The 18,564-nt window shown below is 52.7% G+C and overlaps 7 protein-coding genes across 7 annotated transcripts; 5 read left to right on the forward strand and 2 right to left on the reverse strand.

Moving 5' to 3' along the window:
- Positions 1–184: 184 nt before the first annotated feature.
- Positions 185–2,092, reverse strand: T069G_02665 (fungal specific transcription factor domain-containing protein; the record flags this gene model as incomplete). Its single annotated transcript, XM_056169875.1, has 1 exon — positions 185–2,092. One exon carries the CDS (start codon positions 2,090–2,092, stop codon positions 185–187), a length of 1,908 nt encoding a protein of 635 aa, XP_056030767.1.
- Positions 2,093–6,207: 4,115 nt separating this feature from the next.
- Positions 6,208–7,251, reverse strand: T069G_02666 (alpha/beta hydrolase fold domain-containing protein; the record flags this gene model as incomplete). Its single annotated transcript, XM_056169876.1, has 1 exon — positions 6,208–7,251. One exon carries the CDS (start codon positions 7,249–7,251, stop codon positions 6,208–6,210), a length of 1,044 nt encoding a protein of 347 aa, XP_056030768.1.
- Positions 7,252–9,340: 2,089 nt separating this feature from the next.
- On the forward strand, positions 9,341–10,637 carry T069G_02667 (FAD binding domain-containing protein; the record flags this gene model as incomplete). Its single annotated transcript, XM_056169877.1, has 2 exons — positions 9,341–9,418; positions 9,483–10,637. 2 exons carry the CDS (start codon positions 9,341–9,343, stop codon positions 10,635–10,637), a joined length of 1,233 nt encoding a protein of 410 aa, XP_056030769.1.
- A 680-nt stretch (positions 10,638–11,317) lies between these two features.
- T069G_02668 (uncharacterized protein) lies at positions 11,318–12,311 on the forward strand (the record flags this gene model as incomplete). The annotated part of the gene is made up of 3 exons (XM_056169878.1): positions 11,318–11,568; positions 11,632–12,123; positions 12,179–12,311. The coding sequence occupies 3 exons, from the start codon at positions 11,318–11,320 to the stop codon at positions 12,309–12,311; spliced, it is 876 nt and encodes a 291-aa protein (XP_056030770.1).
- Positions 12,312–12,931: 620 nt separating this feature from the next.
- On the forward strand, positions 12,932–13,809 carry T069G_02669 (ankyrin repeats (3 copies) domain-containing protein; the record flags this gene model as incomplete). Its single annotated transcript, XM_056169879.1, has 2 exons — positions 12,932–12,936; positions 13,077–13,809. 2 exons carry the CDS (start codon positions 12,932–12,934, stop codon positions 13,807–13,809), a joined length of 738 nt encoding a protein of 245 aa, XP_056030771.1.
- Positions 13,810–14,336: 527 nt separating this feature from the next.
- On the forward strand, positions 14,337–15,262 carry T069G_02670 (short chain dehydrogenase domain-containing protein; the record flags this gene model as incomplete). The annotated part of the gene is made up of 3 exons (XM_056169880.1): positions 14,337–14,589; positions 14,671–14,882; positions 14,972–15,262. The coding sequence occupies 3 exons, from the start codon at positions 14,337–14,339 to the stop codon at positions 15,260–15,262; spliced, it is 756 nt and encodes a 251-aa protein (XP_056030772.1).
- Positions 15,263–16,042: 780 nt separating this feature from the next.
- On the forward strand, positions 16,043–17,690 carry T069G_02671 (uncharacterized protein; the record flags this gene model as incomplete). Its single annotated transcript, XM_056169881.1, has 3 exons — positions 16,043–16,385; positions 16,503–16,851; positions 16,910–17,690. The coding sequence occupies 3 exons, from the start codon at positions 16,043–16,045 to the stop codon at positions 17,688–17,690; spliced, it is 1,473 nt and encodes a 490-aa protein (XP_056030773.1).
- Positions 17,691–18,564: the final 874 nt, after the last annotated feature.

Below are 18,564 nucleotides of genomic sequence, written 5' to 3' on the forward strand. Positions count from 1 at the left end.
TACGGTGTTTTTGCTGTACTTCCTGCCGATGTAATGCTAGTTGCGGCAGCCTCTCTGATTCGGTTGCTGGTGCGATTCGATAAATTGTATCAGCAAGGAATAGGAGCACCATATCCAGCTAACCGATTGAGCCAAGACGTGCTCGTTTTTTTCTCTTCAGCAACAAAATCAAGGCATATTGTGCTCAGAAAACAGCCAGACCATGCATCTCCTCGTATCTGATGCGTGCCCAGTTGACAATAGTGCCCGTGCCCTCAGTTTGATCCCTCATCCTCCAGACTCGCTCCACTAGCTCTCGAGCATTGTAAATGTACCCGAAGCCACAGGTGCGCTCCATAACAAGGAGGCGGTCCTGAATGACAACACGCTGCTCCATAGTCCAGCATGCACCCCCAGCCATGACCAAGGGGTACATGAGACAGGGCTCCAAGGGGCTGCCATAGCGGATCTTTTGCACTGACTCCAAGATGCCCTCGACGTTGGTGACCACTCTGGCATCGTTCAAGTCGTACCCCTCCACAATCTGGTGGAGGCGGAGCCTAATGGCAAACTCGTAGGCCATAGTTGCGTGCAATACATCGTCATTGTTGGTCACATTGGCGGACCAAGCGGCTCGTGGCAAGCCGCCGTATTCATATGACCAATGGTTGATGCGTTCTTCGATTTGCATGGCTTCCTTGCGAAAGGCGGCTTCTGAAGCGCGATCAACGCGGGTTTTCCGCTTGTCAGCAAGCGAGTTGACTACGTCGACTAGATGAAATAGCTCCTTGGGGATGCCGTAAATTGCCGAGTCTTCATCATCGGGGGAGGCCGTCAGCCGATCCAGCGTAGCTGCCTCCCGCTCATCTTCACCCATGAGCGGGGGCTTGCACGTCGACGTCGTAGCAGCAGAATCGAGGAACCGGGCAAGCCGCACGAGAAACTTGTTATGGCCATTCATACGATCACCCTGCTGCTGATTCATCAATGCTGTCAACAGCCTCTTGGCGCCCTTCAGATGGAGCTGCCACCCTTCGCTGGTGCCATCGAACAGCTCCGTCATACACAGGAGTAGGCTGCTAACAAGGGCGATGTCGGCGTTGGATCTATCCACGTGAGGCAGGAGCCTAGCCAGAGCCTGCGTCGCTTTGCTTTGGTGGTATAAACCCCTGTCTGCCAGTTGAGGTTGCAATTTGCGCCAGTGGTTCGCAGAAAGGGCCAGGATGCAGTGCATGACGAGATCATTGGAGCGAGCAATGGGGAGCAAGTAGCCGTTGTAGGGATTATTGGTGGACATGCGGCGAGACAGTAGAGACGACACAATGGTCATGTAGTGGTTGAGTAAAGCCCTGTCGTGGGACGAAGTCAACTGCGGCAGCAACTGCGGGTTATAGATAGATAGTGACGACAGGGACGTCATGGGCGATACAGTGAGGGAGTCATGGGAGTCCGATTGAGGGCTGTCGTAGCTTATTGGTGTTATTGACTCGTGCCAACCTACTGGGGACGAGCCATGCTGATCCCAGGCAGATCTGTCGGCTGGGATTTCGATTAAATCATTGGTGGACGCTGTCGGCGGCATGCCTCCAAAGTGATGATCCAACGAGTAGTGGCTGATGCTGGCACTGCTGGAGCTGCTGCTGCTGGAAGAACTCAAGGCCGGACTGTTACCGCCTCGAATGATGAGCTCAGTGGTAGACCCGTCGGCGATGCCATCGACAGCCACGGACTCCGTGATGGGAATATCTCTGGAAGCCACAGTCTCGGCGGACATGGATGCCGGTGCACCCACAGTCACGGCAGCGGCTGCGGTCTTGTCCTTGGGACGCTCGGCGGGCCACGCGCAGTCGAGGCACAGGCGCCTGCAGTCGCCGCATCGTGGCTTCGTCTCGTCGCATTTCTTCTTGCGGCGCTTGCACATGAGGCACCCCGTCTGCACTCTGCGGATGCGTGCTTTGGGTAGGTCGCCCACTTGCTGGTTGGCCGAGCTGCTGGAGTCGCGTGGGCGACAGGGAAGGCTCAGGCGCAGACACCGCGCACATGGCACGCTGCCATCGCAGGCCTGCTTGATCTGGGCGCAGCGATGGCATACGGGACGGCTGTCGGAGCCCATGGCGATGATGTGGGATGGATGTTGCGTTTCTGTCTTGTCTTGTCCTGTCTTGTCCTGCGGTTTTCTCTCTCTTTCTCTCCCCCTGTCTTTCTTTTCCTTTTCCTCCTCTTCTCTCTCACACAACTCTCTCTCTCAACCAGCAAGTCCTGGCCTTGTCCACGCACGGTTTCCACGACACACACTCACAAGATTCTCCAACTGCGCGTTTCAACAGGTTGGTGGTGGTAATACAGTTGGCCGAGCCTCCAGGCCCCAGTTTTTGCCGCCTCGAAATCACTCGTCTGCCCGTGCAAAGCGGGTATGGCTTAAGGAGGCTTTTCTTAGATGGAGCGGGCGCGGCAATAATGCAAGAGTCGTCTTCAAAACCTCTCGATTCCCACTGCTGTTCATGGCGAGGTCGAGCGTCAATAGGATCAGAGGGTTTGTCGAAGACGGGGGCGTTGATGCAGATGGGGGGGAAGCCCTTTCGGCGAAGCAAAGTTGGTTGGTTCTACAAAAGCGGTAGTATCAAGAGGGAAACCGAGCAGGACTCGGGAATACTTGTACGGGACGGGGCGGACCCCGGTAGATAATGGCACAGGTACAGTTACTTGCGCATCCTGGTGGTGCCGATCTGGCTGCAGCGGGGGGTCTGTCTTGGGGCCCCCAATGGATCCTGGATCTTTGCTGGTAGCGCTACGGGGCAGGATGTAGCGTCCAACGCCAGTGCAGTGTGTGGACTCGGCTCGTGTGCGTAAGTACCGGTACGAGTACGCACACGCGCACTCCAGATGTCGATGGTTGCGACAGGACACTTGGACCTGTCAGCCGGCAGGCGTAGGTACTGCCTTGTTTGCATCGTTTAGCGAGTGAGAGCATGGAAAGGTGCTAGCAGGGCCGCCAGAAGCCCCGACATGCCCCTGTAAGCACCAGGCCGAACAAGGTCGATGGAAGCACTGGATTCCATGACTGGAATGTACGAGTAACAACAGCGGCAGAGCAGAGGTGCTGGGCTAGGCTAAGCTGCCGTCATCTGAGGACAGGTTGACGAGAACTTGGAGTTTGCCCATCATTGGGAAGACGGTTAACTACACTAGTATATACAAAGCATAGCGGAGAGGGGTGGGGAGATCGGTCAATAGGGATCAATGCCGCCATCGCCGTCTCCGAGACAAGAGACATGCTCCATTTGGTGCTATACTTGGGACAATCCATTCGATATACTCGTACTGCACTGGTTCAATCTATTTTGATAGAGCTAGGTGCTGTAATTACTAAATAACGTGCCACTCACCTATTCGTACTACGGCCTTGGGTAGTACCAAGGTACTGTACGAGTCTTGGGTATATCTTGACGGGAGATCAATTCAGTTCCATGCGTCTGCCGTTTTTCGCTCCTACGAGCACCTACCTAATAGATCATAGAGGTATTCGCATGAAGCGATCTGGTGTTTAAAGGGATTAGTCTAGGTACTCCAGACTCCATACACCGTACTCGTACATGCAGTAGCAAAGAAGGAGGGGGCCAGTAAGCACACATGGATGTTTACCGTGGCTGTCTCGCAAACATGCTGATCCCGTCGATTCGGGACTGGCACTTGGTGACTGCGATGCGATGCGATGCGATGCGGAAGTTCCTGTAATGCACGCACCTTCTTTTAGCCAGCATGCACCACACATTACTTTACGGCAGGTTGATTTATAAGGAACTTTACACTTCAAGGTTGGCTTCTGTACCAGTACATCTCCAGAGTCTCGTAAATTTTCGTGTGTCCCGCCGGGGAGAATCCAGGAAGGGGCCGCCTCGAGCTACTACGACTGGCCGGCCCCATTGCGCCGTTTCGTTTTCTCCCAGCGTTTTGGAATTGGATCAATGGATCCCTTTGCCGACCAGAATCCGCCCATCCTTTTCTTCCCATCCGTGTATCCTACATATGCCGACCTGGGTATTGGTACCTCTACCCATACGAGCAGCTCAGCACTTCAGGTTCGCTCTACTCTATCAGCTTGCTCGCTAATCAGAAGCCACAGGCCGCCGGCGCTGCAGAACTCGGGGGCCTAAGATGCAGATCCCTCTGCTCGCCCCTCAGCACCATCTGCGGGTTTCAAAGCAAAAGGCCTCGACAGCTGCAACTCACTAGGCGGAGCACTGATCATGATCCATTCTGTGCGGTGCCGCAGTTGACACTTGATGTGCTGTTGGTGTGCATACAGCCGGGAATGCATCCCGTCAGCTCCATCGTCGGCCAACTTTTCGCTCCTCTCCCAAGCACACAATCATACCGTACCTGCACGAGCACATCCGGGACTGGACATAACGCCCTTTCTCCTCTCTGCAGCCATCCAGCAGCCAGCGGCGCCCCTCGCTAAAGAGCTAAAGGGAGGCGGTCATCCTTCCTCGCCTTATCTCCATGCCCTCACTGCATCGCCGCATGATGCGCCACGCCAAAGCAAGACAAACGCTTGTTGCTACGCCCGAAAGGGGACGCACTAGATCCCCGATATCCCAGCTAGACTGCATTGTTGCAATTGGCCAAGACCCTAGTCAGGACCGGCACCAGAGATTTGAGAGGCGGGGACGGGCTTGATTGCTTGACTAGCAGCAACGCATCTCGAGACGATAGGCGGCGGCAACTGGGACTGAGACAAGCATATCTGGATTAATGCATCAAATCCATACTGTGTCGTTCTCGTACGAGCACCGTTGCTGTGGGCGAGAAAGAGGGGGCTCGTGAGAAAAGGGTCTGGTTGGACCTCCATGGCCTCTGCAGTTCCTGACGCTAGGCCGCGAGCAACAAACGAAGCGCGCAGCAAAGGAGCATGAACCGGTCGGCTCTCGTGGCGTCAACCTCCAATACGGGCCTTGCCGAGCTGTCAAGAAGTATATCGGGGTGGCATGAATCGTGCTCCCGTTTTGACTGAACCAACACGCGCAAGTCACCAACGTAACAGCGCTCAACACGGCAATGATAGTCCATCACCCTCGCAGCGTTCGTCGACCACTGCAGATGAGCATCGCACACCTGGTACCTGTACCTGTCATGCTCGCGCTCTCTGCCCACGATTGTGTCTGTACGGGGTACTTGAACGAATCAACGCGGCCCGCATGTACTAATACCCTAGCCGGCCAATCCACTGGAAGGAAAAAAAGAACGGAGAGGAAAGAAGAGAAAACTCTGAACCCTTGCTCGGCTCATCTCGCTCCGGCATGGGATAGGATCCTACTGTACTCCTAGTGGGGAGTGGGTTCTTTGGCTGAGATGACTTGATTCGAAGGATGGCCTGCTCACAAGCAAGGGTCGCATTCGCACGGCTTTTAATTATTAATGTTGGCCTGCAATGCAAAACGAACATGGACACACTGCTACTGCGTTACACCGGTTTTGGTGGTACGAGGGCCGGCATAAGCACCCAATTTGGCTCACTTTCTGGCACATGTCAGGTCAGAGCTTGGCCCGATGAAACCGGTTTCTGCAGGAAGAGAGAAACATTGGGATCCGAGGGGGTGTGAGTGCGAATCAAATGTGTGTGTGCGTGCGTGCGTGTGAAAGCGTGAGTGCGTATGGTACCTGCGCTACCAGAACAAGCAGCATGTCACATCCATATGTTTGGACCTCGGCGGAGCAGACAGCGAAGGTTTCTGTCCCATCGGTGCCAATGCAACGCAACGACAACTAGGGAGAGGGAGGGTAACGGTACATTCAACGTGCATGTGCGGTATTACGCATGCTTTCTTGCCAGAAGTGCCCGGATATGTCTTTTACCCATGTTGGGTTGACGATCGGCAATACTTTGGATTCGTCAGTGGTCAAGAGGAGAGAGAGCTTGGTCTGGCTTGTCTGGATAGGTCATGTCTAATTCTTTTTTCATCATCATGATATGTACATTTCGACGGATCGCTTGCTCTTGGAAAGAGACGTGGGAGAAACAATAACAAACAGGGGAAAGGCCAACAAACATTGAACATGGGCCGGAACAGCGAATCGCACGGGATGCATCGTCAGTTCCACTCAACAGTTCCATCATAGCCAACGCACCGGGAGAATCCTGCCAAGCAGATGCACTTGCACAGTACTTGTGTTTGGACTCGTACAGCACCCAGTACCGAGTTGAAATGGCTGCGTCCCAGCCCTCCCTCACGAGTCAGAGTGAGCCATCCGAAGCTCCCTGGCGGTGCTGTCAATGAACTCTCTCCCTTGCCAGAGCGCCTCGTCCATGTGCATGAATGGATGCGGGACACCGGGGAAGCGCCGTTGCGTTACCTCGACCCCATTCTCGACCAGCACCTGTGCGTATTTCTCGCCCTCGTCCCGCAGCGGATCGGCCGAGGCAGTGTAGATGAGCGTGCGAGGCAGGCCCTTGAAGTTTGGTGCCTTGAGCAGGTTGTTCTGCCATCCGATTCGCTCCTTGGCGGCATTGTGCGCCTCGGGCTCCGTGGGCAGTGTCGATAACTTCAGCTTGTCAAACCACGCCAGCCGGGCCCAGTTGAGTGTCGGTGCGAACTCGTTTTCTTGCATCGATGGCCAGGGTGAGTCGGCGGCCGTGGCATACTGCGAGATGTCGTCGACGACGGGTGTACCCGCAGCCACCAGCCGCAGCGGGATGCCGGCGTCGCGAGCCAGATGCGCCACGGCCAGGGCGATGAAGCCGCCTGCTGACACGCCGCCCACCGAGATGCTGTCCGGGCGGATGTTGAACCTGGCTGCGCCCTGCTTGTGGACGTGCTCGACGGCGGCGAAGCTGTCTGTGACGCCTGTGGGATAAGCAAACTCGGGCACCAGGCGATAGGCCACGTCAATGACAGCCACGCCGGCCTTTTTGCAGTAGTGCTTGCAAATGTGACTCTCCGTATCCAGGTCCCCCAGCCCCCAGCCGCCGCCATGGAAGTCCAGATGCACCGGCCACGGGCCTGAAGTCTCGGGCTCGTAGACACGCACGGCCAGCTGTGTCCCATCGGCAAGGGGGATCACATCGTCGTAGATGCGCCCAACCTCCGGCGCCGGAGCCGTTCCATAACTGTAGAGCAGCGAGTAGTTGCCTCGCAGTGCCCCCAGATCAATTGGCTTGAGCGGCTTGGTCGCGACGTTGTCGTTGTAGAGCTTCTCGAAGGCGGGGTCTAGCTTGCCGGCCATGGAGGGGTGGAGGGGCTGAAGAGCCTCGTGTTTTCCGTCGGAAGCCATGTCGAATAACTTCTGGGTAGTTTCCTGGCTTTGCTCGTGTGATGGCGAGAGGGAGAGAAGGGGAAGACTGGTGATTCTATAGCTCGCAAAGATCGCAGGTCAAGTTCTCCATCTCGAGCTCCAGCTCCAGCTTTAGCGGCTGCAGCAACGTTGATCGGAGGTTATTAATCTCGACCCCATAGTGGGTGATACGCGCGCCGCCGGCCGCGGGACGCCACGCATCTTCGATTTCCGCGCTGGGTCCGACGGTAGACGCCAGGCGCGCATCTCCAGAGGCTCAACCACCTTTTGTCAGTAGACAGAAGATTACATGTAGAGAGATGGCGGGCCTGCTTATGCCTCCTAACAGGGAATGTGTAGCGAGTCACTGCTGTCTTGGGGAATTGGTGGAAACAAATTACTGGGTTGGGTAGCAGACGGCTTGTCAGTAAGCTCCCAGTAAGCTGCCTCGCAGACATCACACAACTTGTAGATGGCACACAGACTTTATGAAATGATAATGAAAACCCCCTTGATTGCTTTTGACTTAGGCTGACTTGTGTATAATGACGCATCCTGAGAGGGAAATCGGGCAAAATCTGGGTTATCATCCTCTGGCTTGCAGTCGGTTAAGTCGCTATAGCGAGTGGCTTTTCAGCGGCGCCCCAAGCTTGCTATTTCAACATCGCGGGTCTCAATTTGAAGTTGTAATAATACCAGACACTGAAAGAGCATGACCCTAGTAAGTAGTAGAGGGATAGTTATAAGAGCAGACATTGGAAAAAAGAAGTGATAGTAACTTATACTTGTAAACTAGGCACATATTTATGGCTCGGGAAGCATCTAGGTAGAGGCTTTCCTTGGCCTTCTGTTCTGACACTTCAAATCCGCGCAGTCGCTACGGTGCTTTATATACAATTCAAGGTGCTGAATAGCTACTCATTTTGCCCGGGATAAGATTGGTCGATAAACTGATGATATTCGTAGATAACTCTACTTGTAGTGCATCCGAAATAGAGCCTCGTAAGATTTTGGCACGGTCATGATTCCTAGGCACTACTCAACAACAACAATGTGAACCACTTGTTTAGTCATGAGCTTTTATATGAGCCAATCAAGAGCTAAGTTATCATTCTGAAATTCACTGAATGAAGCTACAAACAATTTTAAGGCTTTGAGTTTTACCCTGTGCTCACGTATGGAATATGCAAGTCGTCTCATACCTCCGCATAAGTATGCCGGGTAGGCATTTTAGTCAATGGATAATCAACTGCGGGTGGCTTCACAGTAAATCGACTGGCCAGCTGAACCAGCCCCCCAACCTTCTCCAAACTGCGCGATTTCCAAGCCGATAAACTGCCTGTGGCACTAGCAGATCAGATCCGCGGCGTGGTTCGGCATCAGCTCACAAACTGAACGCTGCGCGGTGGGACTCACCGCCTGCTACAAAGGACCGTGCCGGCGAGGAACAGGGAACAGCAGTCGATGGCCAGATGCAAAGCACATGCAGTGATATGGATGGTTTGCGCGGTGGCTGAAAGTGGTCGCTGGCCCATGTCCATCCATGTTAGCACAAAGACCATCGGGTGATCCGTTCCATCATCGCAATGCAAATAGATACGATGAAGCAATATTTCAAGCAGACTCGTCTCATTCAATCAGCAATCTCTCCATATGCATTACCGGTTAGGGAGCCCAAGGCCGGCGGAAGACGAGAAGTGGTTCCACAATTGTTACGGTAGGAGTCGCGGATTTTCAACCTTACTGATCTCGTTCAATATTACGGCTATTGCTTGTGATTGATATCTTCCCATTTGGGATCCAGAGCTAGGGAAAACCCGTGGAGAAAGGTGAACCCCTGAAGAGCCGCCGGATGGGACGAAAGTTGTGGCTAGAATGCGCCGTCGTGGTAGTAGTAGTAGAACCACACGGGACACCCTTGCTTCCGTCATGATGCATGCACTATGAGGGGCAGAGAGAATAGCTTTAAAAGCGCGGCATAGAAGACGCTTTTTATGAAAATAAAGATAAGAATAGCGATTGATCTCAAAGGCAGCTAGTCCTGTACTCAGCTACTATTACCACTACACACATTACATCTCCATTCAGCATGAGCGCCAGCAATAAACCCGTGCTCATCATTGGCGCTGGTGTCGTGGGCTTAACATTGGCACACGGACTCAAGAAAGTACATCAATGACATATTCTATTCGTTTTGGATTCAGAATTTGCTGATTCTAAACTTTCTCAAGGCCAACATTCCGTTTGAAATCTACGAGCGCGACGAAAACATCGATGCCCGCGGGCAAGGATATGCCATCACCTTACACTGGGTGTTGGAGTACTTGAAACAAATTCTCGACCAAGAGACCTTTGATGCCATAGACGGCGTCCAGGTCGATCCAGAAGTCGGCCGCCATGACAGCGGCAACTTCATGTTCATCAACCTCGAGACGAAGGAAGCCAAATTCAAGATCCCACCCAACTATCGGCGCCGCGTGAACCGCGAGAAGCTGCGCAAGGTGTTGCTCAAGGGAGTCGCGGACAAGGTCCATTGGAACAAGAAGCTAGCAGACATCAAAGTGTCTGACAATGCTAGCGATGGGGTCACGGCCATCTTTGCAGACGGGACTGAGGCCCAGGGGAGGATGCTCGTCGGCGCCGAGGGCAGCAATTCTCAAACAAGAAGGTTCCTCGTGCCAGACGCCCATCAGAACTACCTGCTGCCTGTCAAGATGATTGGCGCTTCCGCAGACTTTTCTCCCGAGCAGGTCGCGCCGCTGCGAAACATTGACCCGCTGCTCTTCCAGGGCAGTCACCCGACGACGGGCGTCTTCCTCTGGATCTCCATGCTCGAGACCCCAGAAGTAAACGGCACAGCAGGCACTGCCAACGAACGCTTCCGGGTTCAAGTCATGCTCTCATGGATGGACAAGGACAGGAACGAAGTCATTCCAGAAGCAAACCAGGACCGCATCGCCCTGATGAAGCGCCTGGTTGACGGCTTCCACCCCGACCTATACAACACCATACAGGCCATTCCTGAATCCTCATCTACCCTCCACCTCATTCTGCAAGACTGGCCTTGCCAAGACTGGAACAATCACGACGGCCGGGTGACTCTAGTGGGCGACGCCGCACACGCCATGGTCATGTATCGCGGCGAGGCTGGTAACCATGGCATTCTTGACGCCTGGCATCTTCTGGGCGAAATCAAGGCGGTATATGCTGGTGACAAGACTGAAGCTGCAGCCGTGACTGATTATGAGACGGAAATGAAGGAGAGGACTAAGCCGGCTGTATTGTTAAGCCGACAGGCGTGTTTGGATGCGCATGACTTTGACGGCTTGAATAACGACTCGGCTGTGCTCAAGGTGAGAGCTATCAAGGCGGCCACCAAGGCGTAAGTCGAGTGGAAGATGGTAAATGTTAGATCATGAGTGTTTATGATGTGCCATGTATTGTCTAGTGACTGGTTTATTCTGTTATTCTAATGTGTATATAAAATGAAGATGCCCATGAAGCCAAAATGCTGTATACTGCAAGACCGACCTCAGTCTCTCTACGTGACACTCACCCTGATGGAAGAATTGGCTACTATTCAGCGTACTGTGTCTCGAATCACATGGTATAGAACGCAAGGGGACAATTCCAATACATAGCTACCAGAAGAGATCGATGCAAGGGGGCGTCATTGCTCATTCTTCTACGTCAGCGGTTATCCTCCGCAAACTTGCTTTAATGGCGGACTGGAGATGCTTGACGCTAACTCTACGCCTCTTTTAAAGCTTAACAGTCTGTGATGCCATCAACCTCTTTGGTCCAACGCTAGACCTTTTGTGAGACTTCTGCCCTTTCGATCTCGGTGATGCTCCATGACGCAATTGCCGAAAGCGTCGATTCCAGGAAACTCAAAAAGACATAATGAGCTTAGCAACGTAAAAAGACGGGAGCATCTCCCTCTAGTGCGGATTTGATCTTTACTCGTCTCTTACCGGCATCACGTGTCAAAGTAGAACCAGGAAAACAAAGGACAAGGACAATCTGAACGACTAAAATATCGAAACAAGTTCAATCATCATCGAAAATGAAGGACAAGAGCGAAGTTATCCAAGAGTTCAATGAGCTCGTCAACGTGACAGCGAAGGAACTGAAGGAGTGGCTAAAGGGCGATGACTCTACAAGTGCTGGATGGGAGAAGGACGACGGCAGCGGTGAATCCGTCGGTCATGACAGTGGTCGAAAGATTGTCGAGATTCTCGAATCCAATCCCGAGAAGGACCCGGAAAAGTACTCAGAAGATGATGTTAGCCACATGAGGAAGGTTGTGTCTTACTGGTATGTACTGATTCTGAGACACCTGGTCTTAGGAACTCAGGGAGACTGACGAGACTTGATTAGCAAACGACACCTGGCTCAAGAAGAAAAAGCAAACAATGAAAAGCCTATTGAAGAAGTGAAAAAGACCAAGTCGTACGCGTCACTCATGAACTGGGGTCACGATCCCATCAAGAAGCGCGAGGCAAACGGCGGTGGTGCTGAAGGCGAGGAAGAAGAGCAACCGGAGGAGCAACCAGAGGAAACAAAAGAAGAAAAAGCAGGAGAAAAACGAAAGGCACCTGATGACCAGTCTGGAAAGAGCAAGAAGAGAGAAACGGAGGATGGCGCCGCTGAGGTGAAGGACGATGAAAAGAAGGACGAACAAGCTGAGGGAGTCGAGGAGGAGGCCGAAGAAGAGGCCCCAAAGAAGCAGGAATCGAAGAAGGACAAGAAGAACGGTACAGAGGCCGGAAATGGGGACAAGGCAAAGGGACCTAAAGAGGGAGACACGGTGAGCTGGAACTGGGGCCAAGGCCAACCCGAAGGGAAAGTGAAGGAGGTGAACCCTGGAGAGTGAGTCGAAATGTCCATTGTATTTTGGTTCCCTCAAAAGCTAACTGGAACATAGGACCACAATTGAGACGAAAAAAGGAAACAAAGTCTCGCGAAAGGGCGATGAGGAGGATCCTGCTGTTGTTCTTGACACGGGCAAGTCGGATGCGATTAAGCTCAGCCATGAACTGAATGAGACTGAGGAATGATTGCATCAGAACCTTGACATGTATTTATGTGCCTTTTGGCCAGGTTGGGTTGACTCTGATATACCCGGCAAAGAGTAACTGGCGTTTTCATGTTGTTGTTACTGTATCTGCCAGAGGGAATCCTGTTGGATGTGCCAGGCAATGTTGGTAACACTGTGAACAAAGGAGTGTCAGTCAATGGATTGTGTCCTTTCAATAAAATAGGTACCTTAAATGAATGGATCTTTAGTGCATGTCTTCACTAGTCTTTGTTGACACTCAAAGTCCCAAGTTCGTCCATGGCCTCCACTGGTAATATTGAATTGATCTTCTCGGGTATCGGCTCGGTGAAAGGTGCAGGGGGGAAACACATAGAGCGCCTGTAGCGTCCGTAAGCGCCCACTTTAGCGGACTTCAGTGGGGATGCTCGGTGGAACATAGCGGGGTATGGGCTCTCGGACGGCTGAGCTGATAAAGACTGGACACAGACAGACGCGGCGTCATCCATCAATGGCTGAGTTCAGTCCAGTTCTGTCTTTGTTCACCTTGGCAGCTCTTTCTCGCGGCGGCCCGGCTGCTGTCAGACGGCGCTTGATATCCCGTCTTGCTGTCGTTTTTTCTTTCTTTCTCGTTGCTTCACCATGCGGTTTGAATTCTAAAGTCTTTGGTCATGAAGACTTGAATCCATCATGTAAGTAAGATTCCGCGAGAGAGAAAAAAAACGCCGGCCCATCCATCACATGGAAATGCCCCGATCGATGCCAACTAACCATCGTATCTTGACAGGATCGAGCCTTCGATTCGATTGCGGCGCGCGATCCACGCCGGCGACGCCCTGCTGGTCAAGCGCATCCTCAAGTCCCATCCATCCCTCCTCCACAATCCCGATGTCTCGCCAGTCGGCCTCTCCAACTCCAACATGCACCTTGCCGCCTCTCTCGGCCACAAGGAAGTCTGCCAGGTGCTCCTCGATGCCGGCCACGAAGACCCTTGTCCCGCCCTAAACGAGAACCATCAAACTGCTCTCATGCTAGCCTCGGGTGCTGGCCACACGGAAGTCGTCCACTTGCTGTGCGAAAAAGACTCGGACTGCATTCTACGAAGAGATATTCGCGGCCGGGATGCCGTCATGGAGGCCAGCGGGGGCGGCCACGACACCATACTGCAGCTGCTGTTGACATATGTCCCTGGAGGACCGTATGAGGCAGTGCAGAGAGCAGATTCAGAGGGGAATACGGCACTTCACTTTGCGAGCGGCAACGGGAATTTGTTGGGTCTACGGACCTTGCTCGCGGCTGGTGCGGATGTCGAGAGACGCAACATGTGGAACTGGACGCCAGCTGCGTACAGCGCCACGGTGCAGGCCGAGGTTTATCTCAAGGGCCTGGTGTCCGAGGTGGGAAGACTTCAGCAACAACAACAGAAACGGAAGAAGAGTATCGAGCCAGTCAAGCAGATGACTGTTGGCAGCGTCAGGGTAGTGACTAGCGACGAGGACGAGCGTTATGAAGTTTCGTGATGCGATGGATTTTTTATCTTGATGAGGAATGGCATGGCAAACTATCAGATTTGTTTTGAGATTATGCGGGCTGCAGGCAGAGCCATGTGTGTTTTGATATGTATTTTGTATTGTCTTGATCGTCTCGCCGGAGTCGGAGCATAGCCTAACTGCTTTTTGTCAGAATCACAGTCTCAATTGAGCAATTTCACGCACAATAAAATCCTAAAATTGAGCAAGAAACCTCTTCTTCCAGTATTTTACCATATCCATGTTTAGTAATCAGAAGCTGTGTCATGTTGCCAAGTCCATCTCAATTCAATCGCTGCTCCAACAAACGGCCGGACTTAGCAGCTCCAGCATCCACACATTTCCGACTGCCGAGAAATACGGCTATCCTACCACTATACACACCCTAAGTCCATTCAACCACTGTGTATCGCTTCATTGACAAAAAATATAAAAAGCTGGACAAAATGGACTTTGAAAAGGAAGAAAACAAGAACAACTCGATTCCTCAGTTCAGTCCTAACTATCGATAACACATCATGTCTACTATTCTCGTCACGGGAGGAAATCGAGGCATCGGCTTCGGCATCGTCCAGGCCCTCGCACAACGGATTCCTTCTTCCACTATCATCTTGGCCTGCAGAAACCTTGCAACTGGCCATGAGGCAATCGATCAGTTGCGAGGACAGGGCATCTCATCTAAGTTAGATGCAATTCAGCTTGACATTGAAGATATCCAGAGCATCACGACAGCAGTCGAGGCTGTGAACGATAAATATGGAAAGCTGGATGGTGCGTATATCGAAACATCACCTTATGCCTCATGTTACCTGTAGAATATTCTGCTCATACAAAATGTCATCTTATTATTAGTGCTCATCAACAATGCTGCGAGCCTTCAGTTGCCCAAAACTCAGGATCTCGCCGAGCTGAGAGATTGCTCCAACATCAACTTCAACCGCTGTGTCACATCCAACATCCTTGTGACTAAGGCGTTTGTCCCTCTTCTTAGGAAGAGCTCCTGGCCGAGAGTCATCATGAACTCCAGCGCCAGAGGCAGTCTCGGTCGCACAGCAAGCAGAGAGGTGCGCGAGTTGTCCCATCTTCTCCGGCCCCGAATACGAATCAAAGGGCAAATCCGTCTGGTGTAACCGCCTGCTAACATATCACACAGCTTCCGCCCGTGGCTCTGATCGACTATTGCGTGTGCAAGGCCGCGCTTAACATGCTGACGCTGCATTATCAGATAAACGAGGACAACTACAAGGACAGTGGGGAAAAGATCACCTTCTGGAGCGTCAGCCCTGGCCATACAAAGACGGCCTTCAACAACTATCAGGGGAAGAAGGATCCCGTGGACAGTGCCGAGGCATTCGTACGCCTGCTGGAATCTGAAAAGGGCGCCATCGACCCGGGGACTTTTTGGGAGTACGAAGCAGGCAAGTTTCAAGTCGTGCCCTGGTAAGCCTCCAGTGAGGCTCTTCATGGTCGGTGGATATGTCTCCATACCTAGGGGGCATGCATGCGTCTGTGGATCATCTCATCACGGCTGAAAGACCGATTCAGCTTCTTCAATAGACAAATATTCTCATGAGGTGCCAACTACGTGCAGCCTGCAGGTCGCAGCCTGGCCTTGGCCTGCTATTTTAATTGTGTTTTATCTGTATGCCCAACCTGGAGGCGAAGGGGGCAAATGTTTGATGTGGAACAAATCGGCCACGTCTCCAGATTGCTCATCAACGTGGCATCCACGTATGACCGCCTTCATCACGCGGCAAATGAGAGCGAGCGCAAGCACTTTACTCGCTTCTGGCTGATTGGACACGGACACTTCTCTCCCTGTCATCTTTGGCATCGTTGGGCATTCGGGCCATCCCACGCCACCAGGCACGATATCCGTGATTCACCGCCAGCAAAGTTCAGCTTGCCTGGTGCAGACCATGTTTTTGCCATCGAACAAAAGCTGGCTTGTTTGCCATCAAACTTTGGGTTTCCATCACCGAAGTGAATCATTGCAATACCCAAAAGTACATAACCGAAAGGTTTCTAGTGAAGAATCATGGAAATGCCAATGCCGTTCTCTTCTCTCCGACACCACAATCTGAGAGGCAGATATGCTCATCCGTTTGACAGAGCAAACAATTTTTCACCTATAACATCTCCGTTCTATTCCGGTTCACCTATAACATCCCCGTTTCTTCCTTCTGGCCGTGTCCCACCGGCCGCGGCTTATACCACCACATCTATGCCCAACGCTCCTCGCGTGACCTGTAGGACGATTCCCGTCGAGCCTGGCCAGCTTCCGGCACCAGCAACTAAGCTCGTCATCACCCAGGTGCTCCAAGCCAGTGACGATTCCCAGTTCTGGGCGTTGATCACCGTGGGGGCGTTTTACGATAGCGAAGATCGCATCATTTGGAGCACAGAGCAGTTTGCCGCCCACGTCGGCACTGACTCCGAGTCGGACGAGGAAGAAGCTTCCGAGGCGGAGGTAGAGACTGGGCGTGAAACTGAGGCTGAGCCCGAAGCTGAGGCTACGATTGAGTCTACTACGACTGAATCTACGATTGAACCTAGTTCACCACCCGGTACGTTAATCACGGCTGTCTTGTTGTCTCTGAGTCGCCCCTCATAGAAGCCTGTGTAAGCTAACGCCTGTGTAAAGTCCATTCTCTAGCAACTCAGCAACCTCCTGTATCACCCAGATTTCGGGCTCACCACCCTGAACCATACTGGCAACACCCCGTCAGCGCATATCGAGGCTATAATAACCACGAATCGGCCTTCTCTCCCTCTCGGGGTTTGCCTCATTCTCATCTTCGTCCCCATTACCACGCTCACCCTCACACCTGTCCTCACCACTTTCCTCACTCCTATACCCACTCTTATTCTCATCAGCCTCACATCCACTACCTGGCTGCACCCAGCTTTCCAGCGCCGTCATCGCCTATTGGCAGCCCTATTGGCAGCCCACCTGCTGGCTGGAATCCCGTCTTCTCCGGTCCTGTCCCAGGACATTGGCAAGCATCCTTCCAACCTAGCATCGGACGCTGGGTTCACACTTGGCAGCCTCGACCATTTGAGATACCCTTCCGCTAGCCTCTCTCTCTAGCTTTACCGTAGACATGTCCGGAGGTTGGAATCCATTGACAGGCCGCGACTCCGGCTCCGGCCGCCCCGCCTTTACTCCGTACGGAGCCCCTCAGCCGGCCCAAGGCCAAGCATACATTCCTCATGCTGGCGGGCCCGGCTACTCCTTTGGTACGATGCCTCAGCAAAGCGCTTGGCCTAACATGACTTACGGATACTATCCTCTAGCCGCCGCCCAAGGCGTCCCTCAATATGTAATGCCCGGAGCTGGCTACACTGCCGCACAGGGGCCCTCTGCCGGCTATTACACGCAGCAGACCTATTCCTACCAGCCCAACGGCACGGGCAACATGCTCCCTCGCCAGCCTCAGCCATATCCCAACATCGATCCCACCATGCCGGCCGCCCAAATGACGAACACGACCGGCGGCACGGGCTGCGAGCCGGGCTACAACTACTTCTTCCCCGCGGAGCACACAAAAGCCCACGTCTTCAAGACAAACACGCCGCCCTGGCAGCTCCCGCCCACGGCACAGATCCCCTTCAAGGCAGCACACATCCCGTGCAACACCACCATGGCAGAGCTGCTCAAGGGCTTCGGCTGCACCAACGCAACGCCCAAGAAGAACAAGTGCTTCGAGGTCGTCAGCGGAGGAGGCGGCAAGTGGTACAAGGGCCTGGAGGTCAACGGCGCGGACAAGGATATGTTGAAGAAGACGATCAAGGACGTGGGATGGGACTCTACGAGGACTGGCAATCCGAATGAGAAGCCTGTGGTTTGCTTGTGGTTCTGTCGAGACTGATTTGTGTGTATTCGGCTGCTTTCTGTCTCTAAGTCGCTCATTACTTTCTCTTTCTTTTGTTTTGGGCCTCGCTAATGGTATTGATGGCGAGAAGGTGGCTTTGTTTGGTGTTCAAAACGTGCAATTGCTCCCAATTGTAGCGTGCGTTGGAGTGGAAGAGCTTGTATTGTACCGGTTCTACCATTATCTTCAACTTGCGGTACCGGCTAGTAAAACTCGTCAATATTTGTACGTGTAGTCATTACGCGAGTGACATACGCGACTCAGCTGGCAGAACTTCCATTGTCATCTCACTTGTTTCCTCTGCCATCGGCAGCCTGCTTTCAAATTCTCTTACCATCTCCTCCGCCGTCCATATCAATTCCCTTCGCTTGACCTATTCATCTTCTTCCGGTTCACAGCCCTTCCAACGTCCGAGATACTCCGTTTGTGGGTTTCGGCCTCTATTTCTGACGCGCCTTTTGACAAATTTGTCGATGAACCATTGATCTTGACCTTCGACACATATCTTTTCGGGCATCTCTCTCCCACGGCCGAACGAATCGGATGCTTTCAGGGCTGGTGTCAGTTGGGCAATTGATATCACATTACATATCTTACTCGCCGTTACTACCTAGCGAGACAGCTGCCAAAACAACATTTATTCAACCCTTCATTTCCTTTCTCTCTCCCGTCTTACAATATTCTTCTTTTTTCTTCTTTTTACATAGATGATTGATGAATCAATTCCTGCAGCTGGCAGACACTTCTTGCTCACCGTTGCCACCTGGCAAGGCAGCCGCCAAAGCACTATTTAATTCAGCTCACTCTTCTCTTTCTCTCTTCTCTCTTCTTCCTTCTTCTTCTTCCTTTATTATCCTCCCTTTCCTTCTTT

The sequence above is a fragment of the Trichoderma breve genome, chromosome 2, assembly GCF_028502605.1.
Source record: "Trichoderma breve strain T069 chromosome 2, whole genome shotgun sequence".
Lineage (NCBI taxonomy): Eukaryota > Fungi > Ascomycota > Sordariomycetes > Hypocreales > Hypocreaceae > Trichoderma > Trichoderma breve.